General features: G+C 48.5%; 1 protein-coding gene across 2 annotated transcripts in view; it reads left to right on the forward strand.

Moving 5' to 3' along the window:
- KSR2 (kinase suppressor of ras 2) overlaps positions 1-18,019 on the forward strand; it is a 271,878-nt gene that overhangs the window by 188,395 nt on the left and 65,464 nt on the right. For both annotated transcript variants that reach the window (XM_045585402.1, XM_045585403.1), the window contains exons 6-7: positions 10,728-10,797; positions 13,480-13,563. In XM_045585402.1, coding sequence (XP_045441358.1) covers positions 10,728-10,797; positions 13,480-13,563 — 154 coding nt within the window. The remainder of the gene's footprint in view (positions 1-10,727; positions 10,798-13,479; positions 13,564-18,019) is intronic.

Here is an 18,019-nt window from a genome sequence, read left to right on the forward strand (position 1 = left end):
AAGAGAATCTTCCTGTGGATTTGAAAGCAGCGTCATTGTTAAATTCTCACTCAGGCTGAGCTGGAGGCTTGGGGGCAGCGTGGAACTTTCACTTCAATTGTGACGTTTCTGAGGATAAACTCTGCGGCTTGATGTTCGAGTTCAAATTCCACCTCTACTACCTGAAATGAAGTTTCTGAGACCCAATTAAATGATACATCTGAGGCACTTAATCTGAGTCCTGCCATGCAGTACATGCTTAATAAATGTTAGCTATTATTATTAACTAGAGGCCTGGTGCACAAAATTTGTACAGGGGGGGTGGGGGTCCCTCGGCCCAGCCTGTACCCTTTTGTAATCCAGGACCCCTCAGACATCCCTCTCACAATCCAGGACCACCAGCTCCTAACCCACTGCCTGCCTGATCGCCCCTAACCCCTCTGCCTGCCTGCCTGATTGCCCCTAACCTCTCTGCCTGCCTGCCTGATTGCCCCTAACCCCTCTGCCTGCCTGCCTGATTGCCCTTAACCATTTGCTTGCTTGCCTGGTCTACCTTAACCACTTGCCTGTCTGCCTGATAACCCCTAATCTTTCTGCCTGCCTGCCTGCCTGATCACCCCTAACCCCTCTGCCTGCCTGCCTGATCATCCCTAACCCCTCTGCCTGCCTGCCTGATCACCCCTAAGCCCTCTGCCTGCCTGCCTGATCATCCCTAAGCCCTCTGCCTGCCTGCCTGATCACCCCTAACCCCTCTACCTGCCTGCCTGATCATCCCTAAGCCCTCTGCCTGCCTGATCACCCCTAACCACTCTGCCTGCCTGCCTGATCACCCCAACCACTCGCCTGCCTGTCTGATTGCCCCTAACCGCCTCTGCCTCAGCCCCTGCCACTGTAGCTTTGTCCAAAGGGACATCTGGAATGACGTCTGGAAGGTCATTTGGCTGTCGGGTCTAATTAGCATAATACGTTTTTATTATTTTAAATAGTATTATGTGCTCTGAGGCCTTTATCTTTTGGAAGCATTTAAGGATAGGGTAGCTCCTCTATTGTCTAAAACCGCTTATAGGCTCAGAGACATTAGTCCACAGTTCCTTGTGCTCCTTTCCAACTCTAGGACTACATGTTTATCTGGTGTGTTTTTTTCTTTATTTTATTTTTTTCTATCACCATTAATCCTCTTTTTACCCTCTTTCACCTCCATTCCACCACACTGTTGTCCATGTCCATGTGTGATGTGTTCTCTCTCTCTCTTTTAATAGAGCTACATGTTTTAAACAATAAATGATGCACATGCCTCAGAAGTAGACATATTATAGGAAGCTAATAGTGTATGTGGTGGGGAGAGAGTAGCAAGGCTTTAGCTCTATAGGAAACCGGGTTCAACTTTAAAGTCCACTAAGTACTAGGGATGGGCTTTAAGTTACCATCAGTTTCCTTATCTGTAAACAGGGGTACAGCCTCATAGGGTTGTTGACTAAATGAAGAAATGGCTTTAAGAGGTGTATTCCCACTTGGGATACGTACAGTAAGTAAGGCTGATCACCTCTCCCATCCCAGGGTGTGGGTTTGTTTGGTTGTTTGCTTTTAATTGGGGGCAGCAGGTGGGATCTTGGCAGCTCAAGTGGGAAAGGGCTGGGCTGGGAGACCTCTGGCCTGATGCTGGGGGTGGGGAGTTGGAGGATGGGGTGGGGCACTCATGTTTTTGTGACAGCCTGCCAGGCGATTCTCCCCTCCACCGCCAGAGGGAGATCTTAAAATTGTGAGGTGACACCCCTTCCCCACACCCAGCATCCTTGCATCCTGACTCTGTTCTAATGAACTTTCGGGTTCCCATTGACTTAAAACAAATCTCAGGGTCGTACTGTTGTATTTCCTTCATGGAATATGTCACTTTCATCCTCCTCTTATAGACTCTAAGCTCAGAAAACAAACTGTTCACTATACCCCAGTTCCTAAACCCTACCTGGCACAAAATAGGTACTGTATGTGTCTCCTATAAATAGGTACTGTATGTGTCTCCTATAAATAGGTACTGTATGTGTCTCCTATAGCTGCTGTAAAAAAATTTCCAAACTCAGTGGCCCAACACAACCCAGATCTATTATCGCACAAGTCCTGGAGCCCAGAAGTCCAAAATCAAGGTGGCTGGAGAGTTGGCTACTCCTGGAGGCTCTGGGGAAGAGTCCGTTTTCTCGCCTTTTCTAGTTTCTGAAGGCGGCAGCATTTTTTGACTCTTTCCTCCTTTCCATCCTCAAGGCCAGCAATCGTCCCATCTCTTTCTCTAACGCTGACCCTTCAGCCTCCCTATTTCGCTTATCATTGCACTGGGCCCGCCTGGATAACCTGGGATAATTGCACCATTTCAAGATCCGTAATCACATCTGCAAAATGTCTTTTTGTCTGTCAGGTAACAGACTTACAGGTTCCAGGGATTAGAATGTGAACAGTTAGGACAGAAGGCTTTTACTGGATAACGGCATGAACAACAGAAGGACTGAACAACATTGTGGGCGGAAAAAGGCCACATGCTAACCTGACAAGCTCAGGGAAGGCCTGCATGGCGGTCTCACAAACTCAGAGATCCTCAGTAACCATAAAGGATGAAATTAAACTTTAACTAAAAGCAGTGATGGTGGGTAGTCACCTTGTAAGCCAGTATCTTCACTGACAAGGTCAACCTTTACTTAACTGAGCCTAGATGTCTTTTTGCATTTATGATATCCTACCCTTGAAATGTCTGGGTAACTTGTAACTTTCCTTTTTCCGGACCCCCGGGGGCACAATCTAATGTGCCTGGGCGCCAGGACAGAGACCACAGATTCCTTCTTTATCATGTTAATTGTTCCTGCACCCACCTAAGTATGTGTCTATCATTTTAATTTTTATCCAATCCCAGGGCTTAGCCCCTCCTCCCACCTCCCATCTCCACTTTGCTTTCTCCCGCCTCTCTAGTCTAACACCAATGGATTTCATGTAACCCACCTAAGTCCCTTCCTTTGACTGCAATGTATGAATATAGCTGTGACCCGCCATTCTCAGAAGCTAATCTCAATCCATTGAGGTTCTGCTTCCCGGAAGTTGTTGACAGTTTGATTCAAATAAACTCACAAAATTCTCTACAGGTTTGAATGTTTTCATGTTAACAACATCAGCTTCCGGAGCTCTGTGGCCCTTCCCTGAGCTTCATCAGGGTGGGTGCCCGCATTTCCTCTGCCTTCCCCGAGACGCAGGGCAGAGGCATGGACAGCATTGGGTGGGCTGAACTCCCAGTATGTGGAGGCAGTCTGGACCAGAAGCATGCAATGCAGTTTGTTCCTGTCTGTAGTCATTTACTGCTTCTAACCCTGTTCCCATCTGTGAATGGAGATGAAATGGACTGTCATTTACCAGGCCCCGGCTATGTGACCTGAATTAAAAACTCAGTCAGCCTGGCCTTTACTTGCTGTGTGACCTTGGGCAAGTGGCATCACTACTTGATATCCTTAGAAATGAAATGGGGTGTCCCATGGGGCTAATGATAACAGCTGATGGTTACCAGAATGCGTATACTGTCAGGTATGGATTAAATGAGAGAGTACATATAAAGGCCTTATTTGGCAATAGTGCATGGTAACACTCCATAAAAAAAGCATAGCTATTATTTTTTATTTTCTTCTGATGGTTATTTTTAAAAAAATGTGTTATTGAGTTTTAAAGAAAGAGGAAAGGAGAGGAATAGAGAGATAGAAACATCAGTGAGAGAGAAACATTAATCAGCTGGAAATCAAATACTCTGATGGGGAATCAAACTGTTGACCTCTTGGTTCAACCGCTGAGCCAGACTGCTGAGTTGATTGCTATTCTTATTTCTTTTCCTCCAGTTCTTTTTCCTCCTCTTCGTTCTCTTTATTGTCACCGTTTTTCACCTGGTGTCCCAGTGTTAAAGGTTTTTCGATGGTTTTCTCATGTTTGACTCAATGAGTTTTTCATATCAAAGCTCTACATTACATGAATGCTTTATTAATGTTTGTTTCTTCTGTCGAGGCTTCTGTTTGTCTGTCTGGCAACCTAGGTGGTTTCAAAGACCAGGGCTCCTGGTGTACCCCCTCCTATTCGGAGGCACTTTCGTGGGGGCCTGTAGAAGGGAGAAGACCCCACCTTCCCTCCAACACGTTCCCCTTCCAGGCAGAGGAAATGGAAATGTCTAAGGAGAAATGTCTGTTATTCTCCCCCTGGGACAGAAGGCAGCAGTTCTGTCTCCGTGTCTGCACGACTTGTTATCAGAAAATTAGACTAGAAAAAGAATCTTTTGTTCAGCTATGGAGTCTTCTTAATAGGCGGTTTGATTGTTAAGCAGAAGTGTCTGTATCAGTTTAATTGCTGTAAATGCTGTTTGCCTTCTCTGTTATGATAAGGCCTCGATTTTCATAGAATTCCACCCCCCTTCCCTTTAAACTGTTTCCCTTTGCTTTAAGGCTGGCATTGGCAAGTGTAATGAAATCCAAAAGCAGCAAGTAAAGGGAGGGTCTCAGAGTTCAGCTCTTCACTTCCCGGGTGATGCTGGGAGCAGGTTATTAGAGCCTGAGAAGAATGCTGCTGCAGCTTGTAATGTAACAGACAGAGTTCATCCTTCAACCTGATATTGGGGGAATGAAACCAAACGACTAAACTTAATTACTTCTGCTTTTTCGAGATGGCGCTGTAATTGAGAATAACAGGATAATTAGGCTGTGAGTGGAACAGTGAGATGAGCTTATAATATAAGAGGACTTGTTGTCTGCTGACTTGAGCCTCAGGGACACCATCCGGATCTTTTGGGCATGATGGGGTAGAGTGATGCCCAGAGAAGTAAAAACATCTGAATCTGGGATTCTTATCCTTGGCACCATTGACTTTGGGGGCTGGTTAGTTCTGTGCTGAGGAGGAGGGGGGGCGGGTTGCTGTCCTATGCATTGTAGGATGTTGAGCATCATCCCTGGTTTCTGACTGTTAGATACTAGTAGCTTCCTCCCCACCCAAAACTGCCTCCATTCATTGCCCAATCAATGTCCCTTGGGGGCCGTAAGTGCCCCTAGTTGAGAACACTGGTGTACGGGCTTTTGGAGGACTTGTGAACAATTGCAAAGTTACAGCTTGAGGAGCTGCTGTGCCTGGCTGTGTGACCTTCAGCAAGTCCCTGCACCTGTCTGAGCTCCTGTGTCTTCCTTTGTATAGTGGGAACAATGAGAACCCTGAGTGCAACAGGCACAGCTTCCAGGTAGAAACTTCAATGGGTAACACATAGTGAGTGATCAATACACTCAGTGTTTATATTATAACTGAGTTGTCACTAAGCCCAGCCTGCACCCTCCCTAATATGAGACCCCTCAAGGGATGTCCAACTGCGGGGCAACCCTCTCACAATCCAGGACTGCTGGCTCCTAACTACTGGCCTGCCTGGCTGCCTGATTCCTCCTAACCATTCTGCCTGCCAGCCTGATAGTCCCTAACTGCTCCCCTGCTGGCCTGATTGACACCCAACTGCTCCCCTGCCAACATGATTGACACCTGACTGTTCTCTTCCCAGCCCAATCACCTCCAACTGCTCTTTCCTGCAGTCCTGGTCACTACCATCTGCCCTCCCCTGCTGACCATCTTGTGACAATGTGGGGGCGGCCATTTTGTGACATGAGGGTGTGAGGTTCAATTTACATATTTCCTCTTTATTATATAGGATAATGTCTTAAATACTTACTTTGCCCTATGCTCTAAGGCAGTGAGGCAGAGACAAAGATGTGGTCTCTATCCTTGCCAGAGAGGCAAATATATGCAGACTTGTAGATATGACCCTATTCTTCACCCTGGCAGGCATTGCTAGTCAATCTCTGTGCTCTTTCCTAGTGAGCCTCAAAATCCTTCTCAACACACCTTTGTGACAGCCCCTACTGGAGCTGGAGATGGAGCTCCCATGTGGCACTCCCAGTTTTGTGGATTCCCCATGAGGAGGCGATGTATCTGAGCTAACCCTCCTCTCCAGCACAACTTCACCCCTTCGTCCATCCTGGTCCTGGAGAAAACATTTTAAGGAGTTAGCAGGTAGAATCCTTCCTCTCAAATCTCACTTCAGTCCCTAAAGGAGATGGGAATGGGAAGAAAGCAAGCGCCCGCCCACCCTCCCTCTCTCCCTCCCTCCTTCTGTGCTCTCTCTCTCTCTTTCTCTCTCTCTCTCGTTTTTATTTTTATTTTTCTTGGAAACTGTAACTAACCTGTTTCCCCAAAAATAAGACAGTGTCTTATATTAATTTTTTCTCCCAAAGTTGCGCTAGGTCTTATTTTCAGGGATGTATTATCTTTCCATGCGCTAGGTCTTATTTTCAGAGTATGTCTTATTTTCGGGGAAACACGGTAGTAGTGAAATGGGCTTACAAAAGGGGTGACATTTAGTTTTTAGTTAAACTAGACGGGATTCCACTGGCAATGATTTTGAGTGAGTGATCTGTCAGCCTGCGTCCCTCTTGTGTTTTTTTTGCCTTTGGGGCTTGGAGAATCATTAGCTCTCTGAGGAAGGGTCCCAGGGCAGAACTGGGGCTTCTGGAAACAGCTTTCAGATGGCTCCACCAGTGTCAGGAGACTGAAGAGAAGGTTTGAATGGGCTGGGAATTAAATGCTCCCTGATCGGTTCAGACAAGCCTGGCTCCCCCATGAGCACACAACTCCATTACAATTGCTGTGAAAAATGAGGCGTGCCTCTGCAGCTCGGAAAACTGGGAGCTGGCCCAGTTCATCTCGCCTGAGAAATGAGAGCTGGCGTGCGGATCAGCCTCTGGCTTCTCCTCTCCTGGCTGGTGGAGCTTTCACAGGCAGCACTAGTTCATTTCTGCTGTTGTTTCACACCTCTCAGCGCCTTCAAGGTCTGTGAGGAACCGGGAAGTGGAGGGAAGGTGGGGGCTAGTGCTCAGTCTGCAGAAAAAATCCCAGAATTCAGTCAGTGGAGGTCACTGGGATTTAGTCTAAGATAAAAAAGAAAAGACCAGATGGGGACAGGAATCCAGTATGAAGTCTGTGTAATGTATTATTTCCCCCTTATTCCCACCCATCCGTCCACCCAGCCACCTAGCAATTCATTCACCCATCTACCCATTTGTCCATCTATTCAGTCATCTGTCTATCCAACCATTCATCCACCTACCTATCCAAACATTCATCCATCCACCCATCCATCCACCTACCCACCCACCCACCTACCTACCAATCCATTTACCTATCCATCCATCCACCCATCCACTCACTCACCTAGCACTTAATCTATCTACCACTCATCTGCCCATATTGCCTATCATCTGTTCACCCACCCACCTCTCTAACCATTCTTTCATCTATCTATCCATTCACCCACCCACCCATCTCCTATCCATCCATCCATCCACATTCCCACTCACCCACCTAGCATTTTACCATCTATCCACTCTTCTGTTCATCCATCCACCTACCCACATGTTCATCCATCCACACACCCACCAACCAGTCCATCGACCTATCCATCTATCCACCCATCCACCTGTTCATCAGTCTATCCCTTTATTCTAGAATGAGTTTAGATGGTTCATGGTTGGACATATTTTAAACTAGAGTCCCAGTGCACGAAATTCATGCACTGGGGTGGGGGTGGGGGCGGGGAGGAGGGGAGTGTCCCTCAGCCCAGCCTGCACTCTCTCCAATCTGAGACCCCCTCAAGGGATGTCTTACTGCCTATTTAGGTGGGATTGGGCCTAAATTGGCAGTCGGACATTCCTCTCACAATCCAGGACTGCTGGCTCCCAACCGCTTGCCTGCCTGTTTTCCTGCCTGATTGCCCCTAACTACTTCTGTCTGCCAGCCTGCTCACCCCCTAACCACTCTTCTGCCAGCCTGATCAATGCTTAACTACTCCCCTAACTGCCCTCCCTGCTGGCCTGGTCACCCAAACAGCCCTCCCCTGCGGCCTGGTCACCCCCAACTGTCCTTTCATTTAGGCCTCGTTGCCCCCAACTATCCTCCCCTGCCAGCCCAGTTGCCCGTAACTGCCTTCCCCTGCTGGCCTGGTTGTCCCTAACTGCCCTTCCCTGCAGATCTGGTCCCACCCGACTGCCCTCCCCTGTTGGCTTGGTCCCCCGACTGCCTTCCCCTGCAGGCCTGGTTCCCCCCAACTGCCCTCCTCTGCCAGCCTGGTTGCCCCTAACTGTCTTCCCCTGCAGGCCAGGCCGCCTCCAACTGCCCTCCACTGCTGGCCCAGTCACCCCTAACTTCCCTCCCTTGCCAGCCTGGTCTCTCCCAACTGCCCTCCCCAGCAGGCCTGGTCCCCCCTCTCCCCCCCAACTGCCCTTCCCTGCAGGCCTAATCTCCAACAACTGTTCTCCATTTTAGGCCTGGTCCACCCCCTGCAGGCCTGGGTCCCCCCCCCCCCCAACTGTCTACCCTGCAGGCCTGGTCACCCCCAACTGCCCTTCCTTGCAGGCCTGGGTCCCTCCCAACTGCCCTCCCCTGCTAGCCATCTTGTGGCAGACATCTTGTGTCCACATGGAGGAGGCCATATTGTGTGTTGGAGTGATGGTCAATTTGCATATTACCTCTTTATTATATAGTACTAGAGGCCTGGTGCACAAAATTCGTGCACAAGAGGGGGCGTCCCTAAGCCCAGCCTGCATCCTCCCTAATCTGGGATCCCTCTCACAATCCAGGACTGCTGGCTCCCAACTGTTCGCCTGCCTGCCTTCCTGATTGCCCCTAACCACTTCTTCCTGCCAGCCGAATCACCCCCTAACCTCTCCCCTGCCAGCCTGATTGATGTCTAACTGCTCCCTTGCTAGCCTGTTTGCCCCCAACTTCCCTCCTCTGCTGACCTGGTCACCCCTAACTGCCCTCCCCTGCTGGTCTGATTGCCCACAACTACCCTCCCTTTGCAGGCCTGGTCTCTCCCAACTGCCCTCTCCTGCTAACCATCTTGTGGTGGCCATATTGTGTCCACATTGGGGCAAGATCTTTGACCACATGGAGGTAGCCATCTTGTGTTTTGGAGTGATGGTCAATCTGCATATTACTCTTTTATTAGATAGGATAGAGGCCTGGTGTATGAGTGGGAGCCAGCTGGTTTGCCCTGAAGGGTGTCCAGATCTGGGTGGGGGTTCCTTTGCGGGTGTGGGGCGGCATAGTCGAGGGACTTGTGGTGGTTGCTAGCCGGCCACACCCCACAGAGACCGAAGAGGAGGCACTGGTATCTGGGACATATTTATCTTCTATAATTAAAACTTTGTAGCCTGGAGCAGAGCCAAGCCTTCTGCTTCCTCTGTGGCAGCAGCCATTTTTGTTGGGGTTTATTCACCTTCTATTATTGAAACTTTGTAGCCTGGAGTGGAGGCCTAGGCTGGAAAGCTTTACTTCCTCCATCACTGGGGAAACCTTAGCCTGCTTTCTCTATCTCTGTGGCTGCTGCTATTTTTGTTGGGATCTATCTTCTATAATTGAAACTTTGTATTTTTAAGCGGAGGCCTGGGCCAGCCAGGGTGTGCAGAAAGCTTGTCTTCCTCCATCGCTGTGGAAACCCAAGCCTCCCTCCTGCTTTCTCCATGGCCACAGCCATCTTGGTTGGGTTAATTTGCATACTCTCTCCTGATTGGCTGGTGGGCATGGCTGGTTGGTGTACTGTGGTGATGGTTAATTTGCATATTACTCTTTTATTAGATAGGCTAGTTACCTATAATTTACAGAAAATTATACTAGTTTTCCATATAGAATTTGATTTTAAAATAAATGTATTTAAACAAACAAAAGAGTCAAAATAGGAAATAAATAATTCTATGGGTTGTACAGGGTCGTGACCAAAATTAGGAAGATGGTACTTGCGTTACTGGCATCTGGAATCTACCGCTTTAGAATTTTGCCTGCAAGGGCACACATGCTAAAGCCCCTGGAGCCTGGATTCACGGTGACTGTGCTGCTTCTGAGGTGTATGACCTTGCGCAACTGACTTCCTCTCTCCAGGCCTCAGCTTCCTCACCTTCAAGGTGGGGATGCTAGCAACCCTTACCTTTGGGATTGTTTCACGATGTATTGAACTGAGGCATGTGTCAGCATACACCCAGCACACACTAAGCACTCTGTAAACGGAAGTGATGCTTAATTTTATTGTTTGCACACTGGCTTTCTTCAAGGCATTCTCTGGCTGCCCTGCCCAGGGGGACCTTGCATGGGTGAAGATAAACAAGCTACACGAGTGTTCTGCTTGGCTTTGGTTTAATTGTGATGTGGTCATTGTCCTTCCCGAGGGCAGCGAGCCTCCCTCTTACTGGGTTTGACGGGAGCTCACACCATCCTCTAATCCTCTATGTCAGTGGCTCTCAACCTTTCTAAGGCCGCAACCCTTTCATACAGTTCCTCATGTTGTGGTGACCCCCAACCATAAAATTATTTTTGTTGCTACTTCATATCTGTAATTTTGCTACTGTTACGAATCATAATGTAAATATCTGTGTTTTCCGATCATCTTAGGCTCTACAACCTGTGGGTCTTAGCAGGGTCCTAATACCATTGGAAAACACAGATATTTACATTACAATTCATTAACAGTAGCAAAATTACAGTTATGGATTAGCAATGAAATTAATATTATGGTTGGGGGGGTCACCACAACATGAGGAGCTGTATGGAAGGGTTGTGGCATTAGAAAGGTTGAGAACCACTGCTCTATGTAATGGGCCCAGGCCAGCTCCAACCCTCCGTGTAACAGGCTCTTCTCCTCTCTTCTCTCCCCACAGACACACTGTCAGTGCCGCGCTGGTCCCCGCAGATCTCTCGCAGAGACCTTAGCAACTCCATCAAGCACAGGTAGGCTGGATTCCTACCTCCCAGCGTGGTGAGGGCTGGGCACTGTGGCCCCCCTGCTGGGGAGAGGCTGGGCAGATGTGTCACTCCAGCTGCTGTCACCATGCTGCTCTCTCAGGGGCCAGGCTCAACCTCAGCATGATGGCCAGGGATTGAGATGCCTGCATCTTATTAACCTGGCCCTTAGGAAATTAGCACTTAATGGTTAAAAGCCAGGGCTTTGGAGTTTGACTGACCTGTGTTCCAATCCCAGATAGTAAAGCTCTGCAGCCTTGAGGAAGTTACGTAATCTCTCCGAGGCTCAATTTTCTCCTCAGATAATTCTGCCTACCCACAGGAGAAAATGGTTGTGGTTGTGAGGATTAAATGAGATACTATATTAAAGTGCTAAGCAAAGTCCCTGGTATATAAAAACCACTTAATAACTGGAATCCTTGTCAAAACGAATGCTTTACATCCCAATTTTGGGTCTCCCCACTCAGAAGACACAAGAATGGGTGGTCACTGCTTCTGAGGTGTCAGTCAGCTCAGAGCTGCAGCTGTGCTGAGTACACGGGGCCACCTCTGCAGGAACACCTGCCCTTTCAGGAGGGAAATTCAAAACTACCAGTCAGCCCTTAAAAGGAAATTATTTACTTTCCACAGTTTAGCTCATTATCCTCACAATCTCCTCAAAAACACAGTGGGGTAAATGGCAAAGGTGAGGTCATGTCCATTTGACAGATTGGAAAGCTGAGGCCTTGGACCATTCAGTGATGGGATTATTTTACGAGCTAGCTGACCTCAGTATTTCATGTTTTTTAAACACTGCTGCTGAGAGGCTTCTTTGCACCAAGGCCTCCATGAATGGGCTGAGGGACTAGTGCACTCATTGATGGATTCTTTCCACTTGTATATGTAGAGAATGTCTGCACCATGGCCGCAGCACTGAGAGAGATGTATGCCCTTGAGGATCTCATGGTCTGGTGGAGGGTGAAACAGCTAACAGACCCGGACAGGAGGGAGAGATTAGGGCTGTGGTGTGGAGGGCAGTGTCAGGGGAAGACGCATCCCCATAGTTGGGTGAGGCTGCATGAGCACGCAGTCCCGGAAAGGCATCTCAACAGTTCTTGGAAGAAATATGTTGACAGGACACTTGTTAAGTCTCAAATGAGAAAGTGGTGGGAGAAGTGGTGAGAAACGTGATAGACACATCAATGGTCAGGCAGTGAGATGCAGAGAGAAAGGCATTAAGGAGGGGCCTATTTTTTGTTTCTTTCCTTTGCACGGCCCCTTGGCTTAGCTCCATCTCTGTATTGTCCTCACCCCTGGCTAAGCAACGCCCTCCGACTCAGTTCTACACCCCAGATTGGCCACGTTCTTGGCTCAGTTCCACTCCCTGGTCAGAGCCTGCTATCTCTTGAAGAAGAGAGTACCCTGCCCCCAATGGGCTGGAAATGGAGGAATGCACCTCCATTCCTGCTGGTTCACCGCTGTATATCAGAGGCCCCCAAACTGCCTTGGTTGCAGCAAGTGGTGGTGGTTGGGAAGGGAGAGGAGCTGATGTTCTGAAAGGCTTTCTTTTTAGGGGACTCGCCTCTAGTTAGTGGTTTCAGCTTGTTGGGGCAAAGTCCCTTCTTGAAGCTTCCCAGGTGATGTGGCTAGTATTCATGGGCACTGACTTAGCGCAGTGGTCAGCAAACTGTGGCTCGAGAGCCTCAGTTTGCCACTCTGTTGAGTGCCAGGCGTCTTCAAACTACGGCCCGCGGGCCACATGAGGCCCGCAGAGGAATCTGATCCGGCCCGCCAGGTTTTTTGGGCAGTGAGCGCAGCCGAGGTGTTACAGTAGGAATTAGTAGTTCATATAGTCCGGCCCTCCAGCTCTCTGAGGGACCGTGATCTGGCCCCCACTTTAAAAAGTTTGAGGACCCCTGCTTGACTAATGAGTTTGCCAGCCACTGGCTTAGCAGGACTTTCCAGAGGCCTCATCTTGCTTTGGAGGCTACAAGGACAGTTCCAACCCCTTCCATAACTCTGCTCTAGACTGAACTTGGCACATAGTAGGCCATCAGGCAACATTTGCTGAATGACTGATTGACTGTTTAGGAATGATCAGGTAATACAATCACAACCCAATTAGTTGAGGGCGCATTATGCGTCAGGTGCTGTGTGAAAGCCCTGACATTATTTTTTTTTTTTTCCAATTTTTAAAGTAGTTTAATAAACTCCACAAAATAATAGATGCATTGAAATATTTACATAATTCAATTTTCAAATCTCATTCAAATAAAAGGGATAAAAATAAGATTTCTGCTTCAAAGGCAGCAGAACCTCTTTCTTGAAATGGATTGGTAAAATAAGGTACTTTACATGAGAGAAACTAATTTATGCTTGAGAGGTATTCATATTCAGCTAAGAAAATATGTCCCTTTTAAGCTCTATAGAATAGCCCTGACATTATTCATTACCTTGTTTAATCCTCCCGATGACCTATGAGGTCAATACTGCTATTATCCCATTTTACAGATGAGGAAACTGAGGCTCCAGGAGTTTAAGCAAGTTGATTAAATCACATGTTGGAAGAAGCAGGACTGCAAACAAGTTCCAGCCTGGAAGTCTTACCTTTAAGGGGTTCATCCTGATAGACACAGGTCAGACGCGTCACCATCACCCTAACCTTAACCATTTTCTGTCGCTTTCCCACAGGTTTTCCACCAAGTACTGGATGTCTCAGACGTGCACAGTTTGTGGGAAAGGGATGCTTTTTGGCCTCAAGTGTAAAAATTGCAAGTAAGTGGCTGTACCTGGAAGCGTCTTTTCACGATGCCTGCTGTTAGCCAGTGCTTCATCGGACCCTGAAGTGGCTGATGGGAGTTTGGTTTCTTGACTTCCATTTGAATTGCTTGCTCTGTTTTTTGGAAATCAATCTTAAATGATCCTGTATATTTGGGGAAGGGCTCAAGGGGAGCAGTTCTGAAAGAGAACCCAAGCTGATGGGTGGTGTTAAAAATAAATGCTTAGTGCTGTCTGCTGAGGTGTGGGGGCACCTTGCAGCTTCATAGCATCGAAGATAAGGGTTGGCAGACTTTTTCTGGAGCTGATCAGATAGGAAATATTCTAGGCTTTGCGTCTAGACCAGTGATTGACAAACTGCAGTTCACAAACCACACGCGGCTTGCAAGCCGCGGTTTGCCGCTCTGTTGACTAATGAGTTTGCCGACCACCGACCTAGACTCTTGATTTCAATAATTACAGGCTGTTGTTGCTCCTTGTGATTAAGCCCCTATCCCAGTGGTCGGCAAACCCATTAGTCAACAGAGCGGCAAACCGCAGCTCTTGAGCCACAAGTGGCTCACGAGCTGCAGTTTGCCGACCACTAGTCCAGGCCATAGTGTGTCTATTACAACTACTCGGCTCTGCCATGTAGCTCAAAAGCAGCCAGAGACGATATCCAAATGGGCATGACACATTTACATATTTTCATAAAACCTTATTTGCATAAATATTTTGCCAGCTGGCTTGGGCCTCTTGGCTATAGTTTGCCAATCCTTGAGTTAGACTTTGTGAAGTCTTTTTCTCCTTTATTGTTTCTCCTGTCAGATGGGGGGGGGGGGGGGAAGAGGAGGGTGATGATTCTCCCCATTTTACAGATGTGAAAACTGAGTCTCTCCTGCCTGATGTGGCAGTCAGGACTGAAACCCTGGCACCTAACTTTTCTGCGTTGGTCCTGAGTTCTCCCCCACCCCACATCCACACATCTGTTCCAGGTCATGGCTGGCAAAAGGTGGGGAAGCTGTAGAAAAGCCATGGTGCCTGATGTGGGCTCTTGAGTCAGACTAAGATGGGCTTACATTCTGGCTCTCTTACCTTATAGCTGTGTGACCGTGGGCTGTAGTTTGCCAATCCCCGAGTTAGACTTTGTGAAGTCTTTTTTTTCTTATTGGTTCTCTCTCAGCGGGGGGTGTGATGATTTTCCCATTTCTGTTTCTGGTCTTTTCATCTGCATGAGAGGAGTAATCATCATACCTGCCTAATGTGGCAGTGAGCATTCAAGAACTCAGCACTGGAGGATAGCGGTGCGGGGCAGGCCCAGGCTTCTGTCAGAGGTCACACATGCCTCTGCCTGGCCTCCCGCTCTCCTTCCGTAAATGTGTGTCAAATCCCACTCTGTCCAATCTCTGTAACATAGTCAATGACACTCAGCTGTATCAAAGAATTACAAATGAATGTACATCTGACTGCTGATGGGAGCCACTCAGATTAAAAGATGGCAGGCAGCTGCTGACTGGCATAGCTCAGTGGTTGAGTGTGGACCTATGATAAGGAGGTCAGGGTTCAATTCCCTGTCAGGGCACATGCCCGGGTTGCAAGCTCGATCCCCAGTAGGGGGTGTGCAGGAGGCAGCCAATCAATGATTCTCTCTCATCATTGATGTCTCTATCTCTCTCCCTCTCCCTTCCTCTCTGAAATAAATGAGAGAGAGAGAGAGAGAGAGAGAGAGAGAGAGAGAGAGAGAGAGAGAGAGAGAATATATATATATATATATATATATATATATATATATATATATATATATATAATTAAAAGAAAAAAAAAAGTCAGGAAACCTTCCTCTGTAGCCTTGTCTGTCCCAGGCTGCAAACTCTCATTTGGGCTCCTCCAGGCTCCCTCCCCCAGTCCTGCCTGGTGATGGAGGTGGGCTAGCCACAGGGGCCAGGCTCCCTCTTCCCGCCAGCCTGGAGGGCTCACCTGAGTGATGAAGGGAAGGCTCCGGTCCCTTGTGGGAAGGGTTAGTTAGTTCCAGCCCCTAAGGAGCCTTCAGCTCCGTGAACATAGAGAAGGCAGACAGGAGGCCGCATGCCCACCTTGGTCCTCCACAGACCCAGCTCTCAGGTGAGCCCTGAAGATGTCGGGCCCTGGTCTTTCCCACTCCGAGAGGCACAGGCCAGGCCCTGGGCTCCAACCAGAAGGCCGTCTGCTTCCCCCCAGCACCAGCTGCTCCGGGCTGCGCGCAGTCACACCGTGTTCTGTGGGGGACGAGGCAGCTTTCACAGCCTCGCACCTGCGGTGTGCAGGCTTTGAAGGCAGGTAATTAGGTGACAGGGACACAGCCAGGAGTCGGAGAGGCTGAGGCTTCCTGAGCCGGTTTAATTTTCGGCACTGGATGCAGAGCTCAGAGGCAGCCCGTGCTTCTGTCCTCTGTTCCAGCAGTAATGAGCAAAGGCTCAGAGCCTGCCAAGGGTTGGGGTGCGGGGGGACTGGGGAAGCATGAGGATCTGGGGGAGGGCTGGCTGCTGGAAGCACAGATTTTGGAAGCAGCCAGAACCCAGTGTGAGTCCCAGCTCCATCGCCCAACTCCCTGTATGAGCCGGAGCAAGAAGCTTGCCCTCTGGGAGCTCAGTTTCCTTATCTGTAAAGTGGGCGCACTACGAGACCCACCGCAGGACTGTGGGAAGGAGTCAGTGACATGTCCTTGCCCCCGAGTTACAAGGGTTTATTACAGGACTTTCTCCCTGGTGTGAGCATGGCAGAATTCAAACCGTGCCATGCTCCACTGTGCCATGGGCTCCGGTGTGCTGAGCCCTTAGGAAACCTGCCACAGTGGGACGCAGACAGGGTCCGGCACGCTCAGGGGCCCTGACATGTCCCTGTGTGACTGCAGCAGGGTGAGCGCTCTCTCCAGTCTGGAGCGGTGAGCCCGTGTCACAGGCATCGCAGTTGAAATTTGAATGTTTTCTGTGAACAAAACCCGGTCACTTTTGCATTAAGAACAGCGAGGATGGGCGGTCATTGGTATTTGTTTTCAAACGTAGCAAGTTTTGGACACACTTATGGGCAAGGTAGAAGGGCTGGATGAGGGTCAGAGACAGGAGGCACACAGACCCCACTATCCAGGAGTTTAGGGGGGACACAGCTGTTGAGAAATGAATTTCAGTGAAACAGAAGTGCACGGATAAGACAGTGGCTGGTGGAATTTCAGAGAGGTGGCATCGAGACTGGGGTGGGGTGGGGGCGGGGGTGGCGAGGGCAGGGGCGCAGCTTCTTAGAAAAAATGAGCAGAACCATTTGTTCATTTACTCATGAGATTTTTATTATTTTTAAAATCTGAGATAAATAAGGTAACATGCTCAGCCTACTACTTGGCCCATGATAAGATCTTAATAAACAAAAGTGAATACAGTGTCTAATGTTATGAAGTCAGGAGACTCCCGAGTGTCTCACCCCCTTCCCTCCTGCTTCTGTGTCATGCCCACTTCCTCCGGAATTATCATCAGCTTCCTTGTTGTTCTGAATAGAGAGATTAATGAACTAATAGGAAATTATGCTCAGAAAGCAATTTGCCGTTATCTAAATTGAGGCGTTTTCATCAAATAGGTTCATGAGTGTGGAGTGGAGTTCCATTCTAAGTGGTCGGATGTCAGCACAATTGAGTATTGTCTGATAATGTGGGTTCAGCTGGGTGAAGTTTGCCTTTGCAAGAAGGTGCTGATGGGTTCCCCAGCCTTGATCATTCTATCTGCCTCTTTTCTCTGTGGGCAGCTGAGGCCTGGGGCCTCTCCCCTTATCTGCATTTCAAGATGGGATTTGGGTAGCTGTATTCTGAAAAGCAAGAGTTGGAACCACGGTGCTTTTAGTTCTGCATGGGCTGGAGTGTGGGAGGGAGGGGGTGTCTTCTAAAACCTCCATAAAGCACTTGTAGGAATACCCATCTCAGGATCTGCCTCTAGGGAGCCTAACTCAGTAAGACAGCATCGGAGTCCAGAGTCCGAAGCCAGAGAGAGCTGGGTTCAGGCTCTAACTCTGCCACCTCCCAGCGGAGTGACTCTGGAAAAGTTTCTAAACCTCCCTGATGGAAAATGAGGCTCATGCACACATTCATTCAAAGTGATAAGACATGTACTGGCACATCAATGACTTAGGTAGGGATTCATTCAAATCAGGATCTTTAAATAAGTTGTTCAGCATTTTCTTCATTGCAGAAATGGATTTTCTATTAATATGAAGTATAAACAATGAAATAAAAACCATATCACCTCTGTGGGTTGAAGCAAGGGCAATGGTCTGGAAAATCTAGCTTATTTCCTACTTCTCCGTAGTTCTCATTCTCTGTTTTTCTTTGGGGATCTTCTGAACCAGTCACGGTAGGAGACAAATTGGAGGGTTTCTATCCATGTTTCTCAACTGGGCACCATTGCCATTTGGGGCCAGGTGATTCTTTGTCTAGGGATCTCTTATGGGTGTTTCA

The sequence above is a fragment of the Pipistrellus kuhlii genome, unplaced genomic scaffold, assembly GCF_014108245.1.
Source record: "Pipistrellus kuhlii isolate mPipKuh1 unplaced genomic scaffold, mPipKuh1.p scaffold_m20_p_20, whole genome shotgun sequence".
Lineage (NCBI taxonomy): Eukaryota > Metazoa > Chordata > Mammalia > Chiroptera > Vespertilionidae > Pipistrellus > Pipistrellus kuhlii.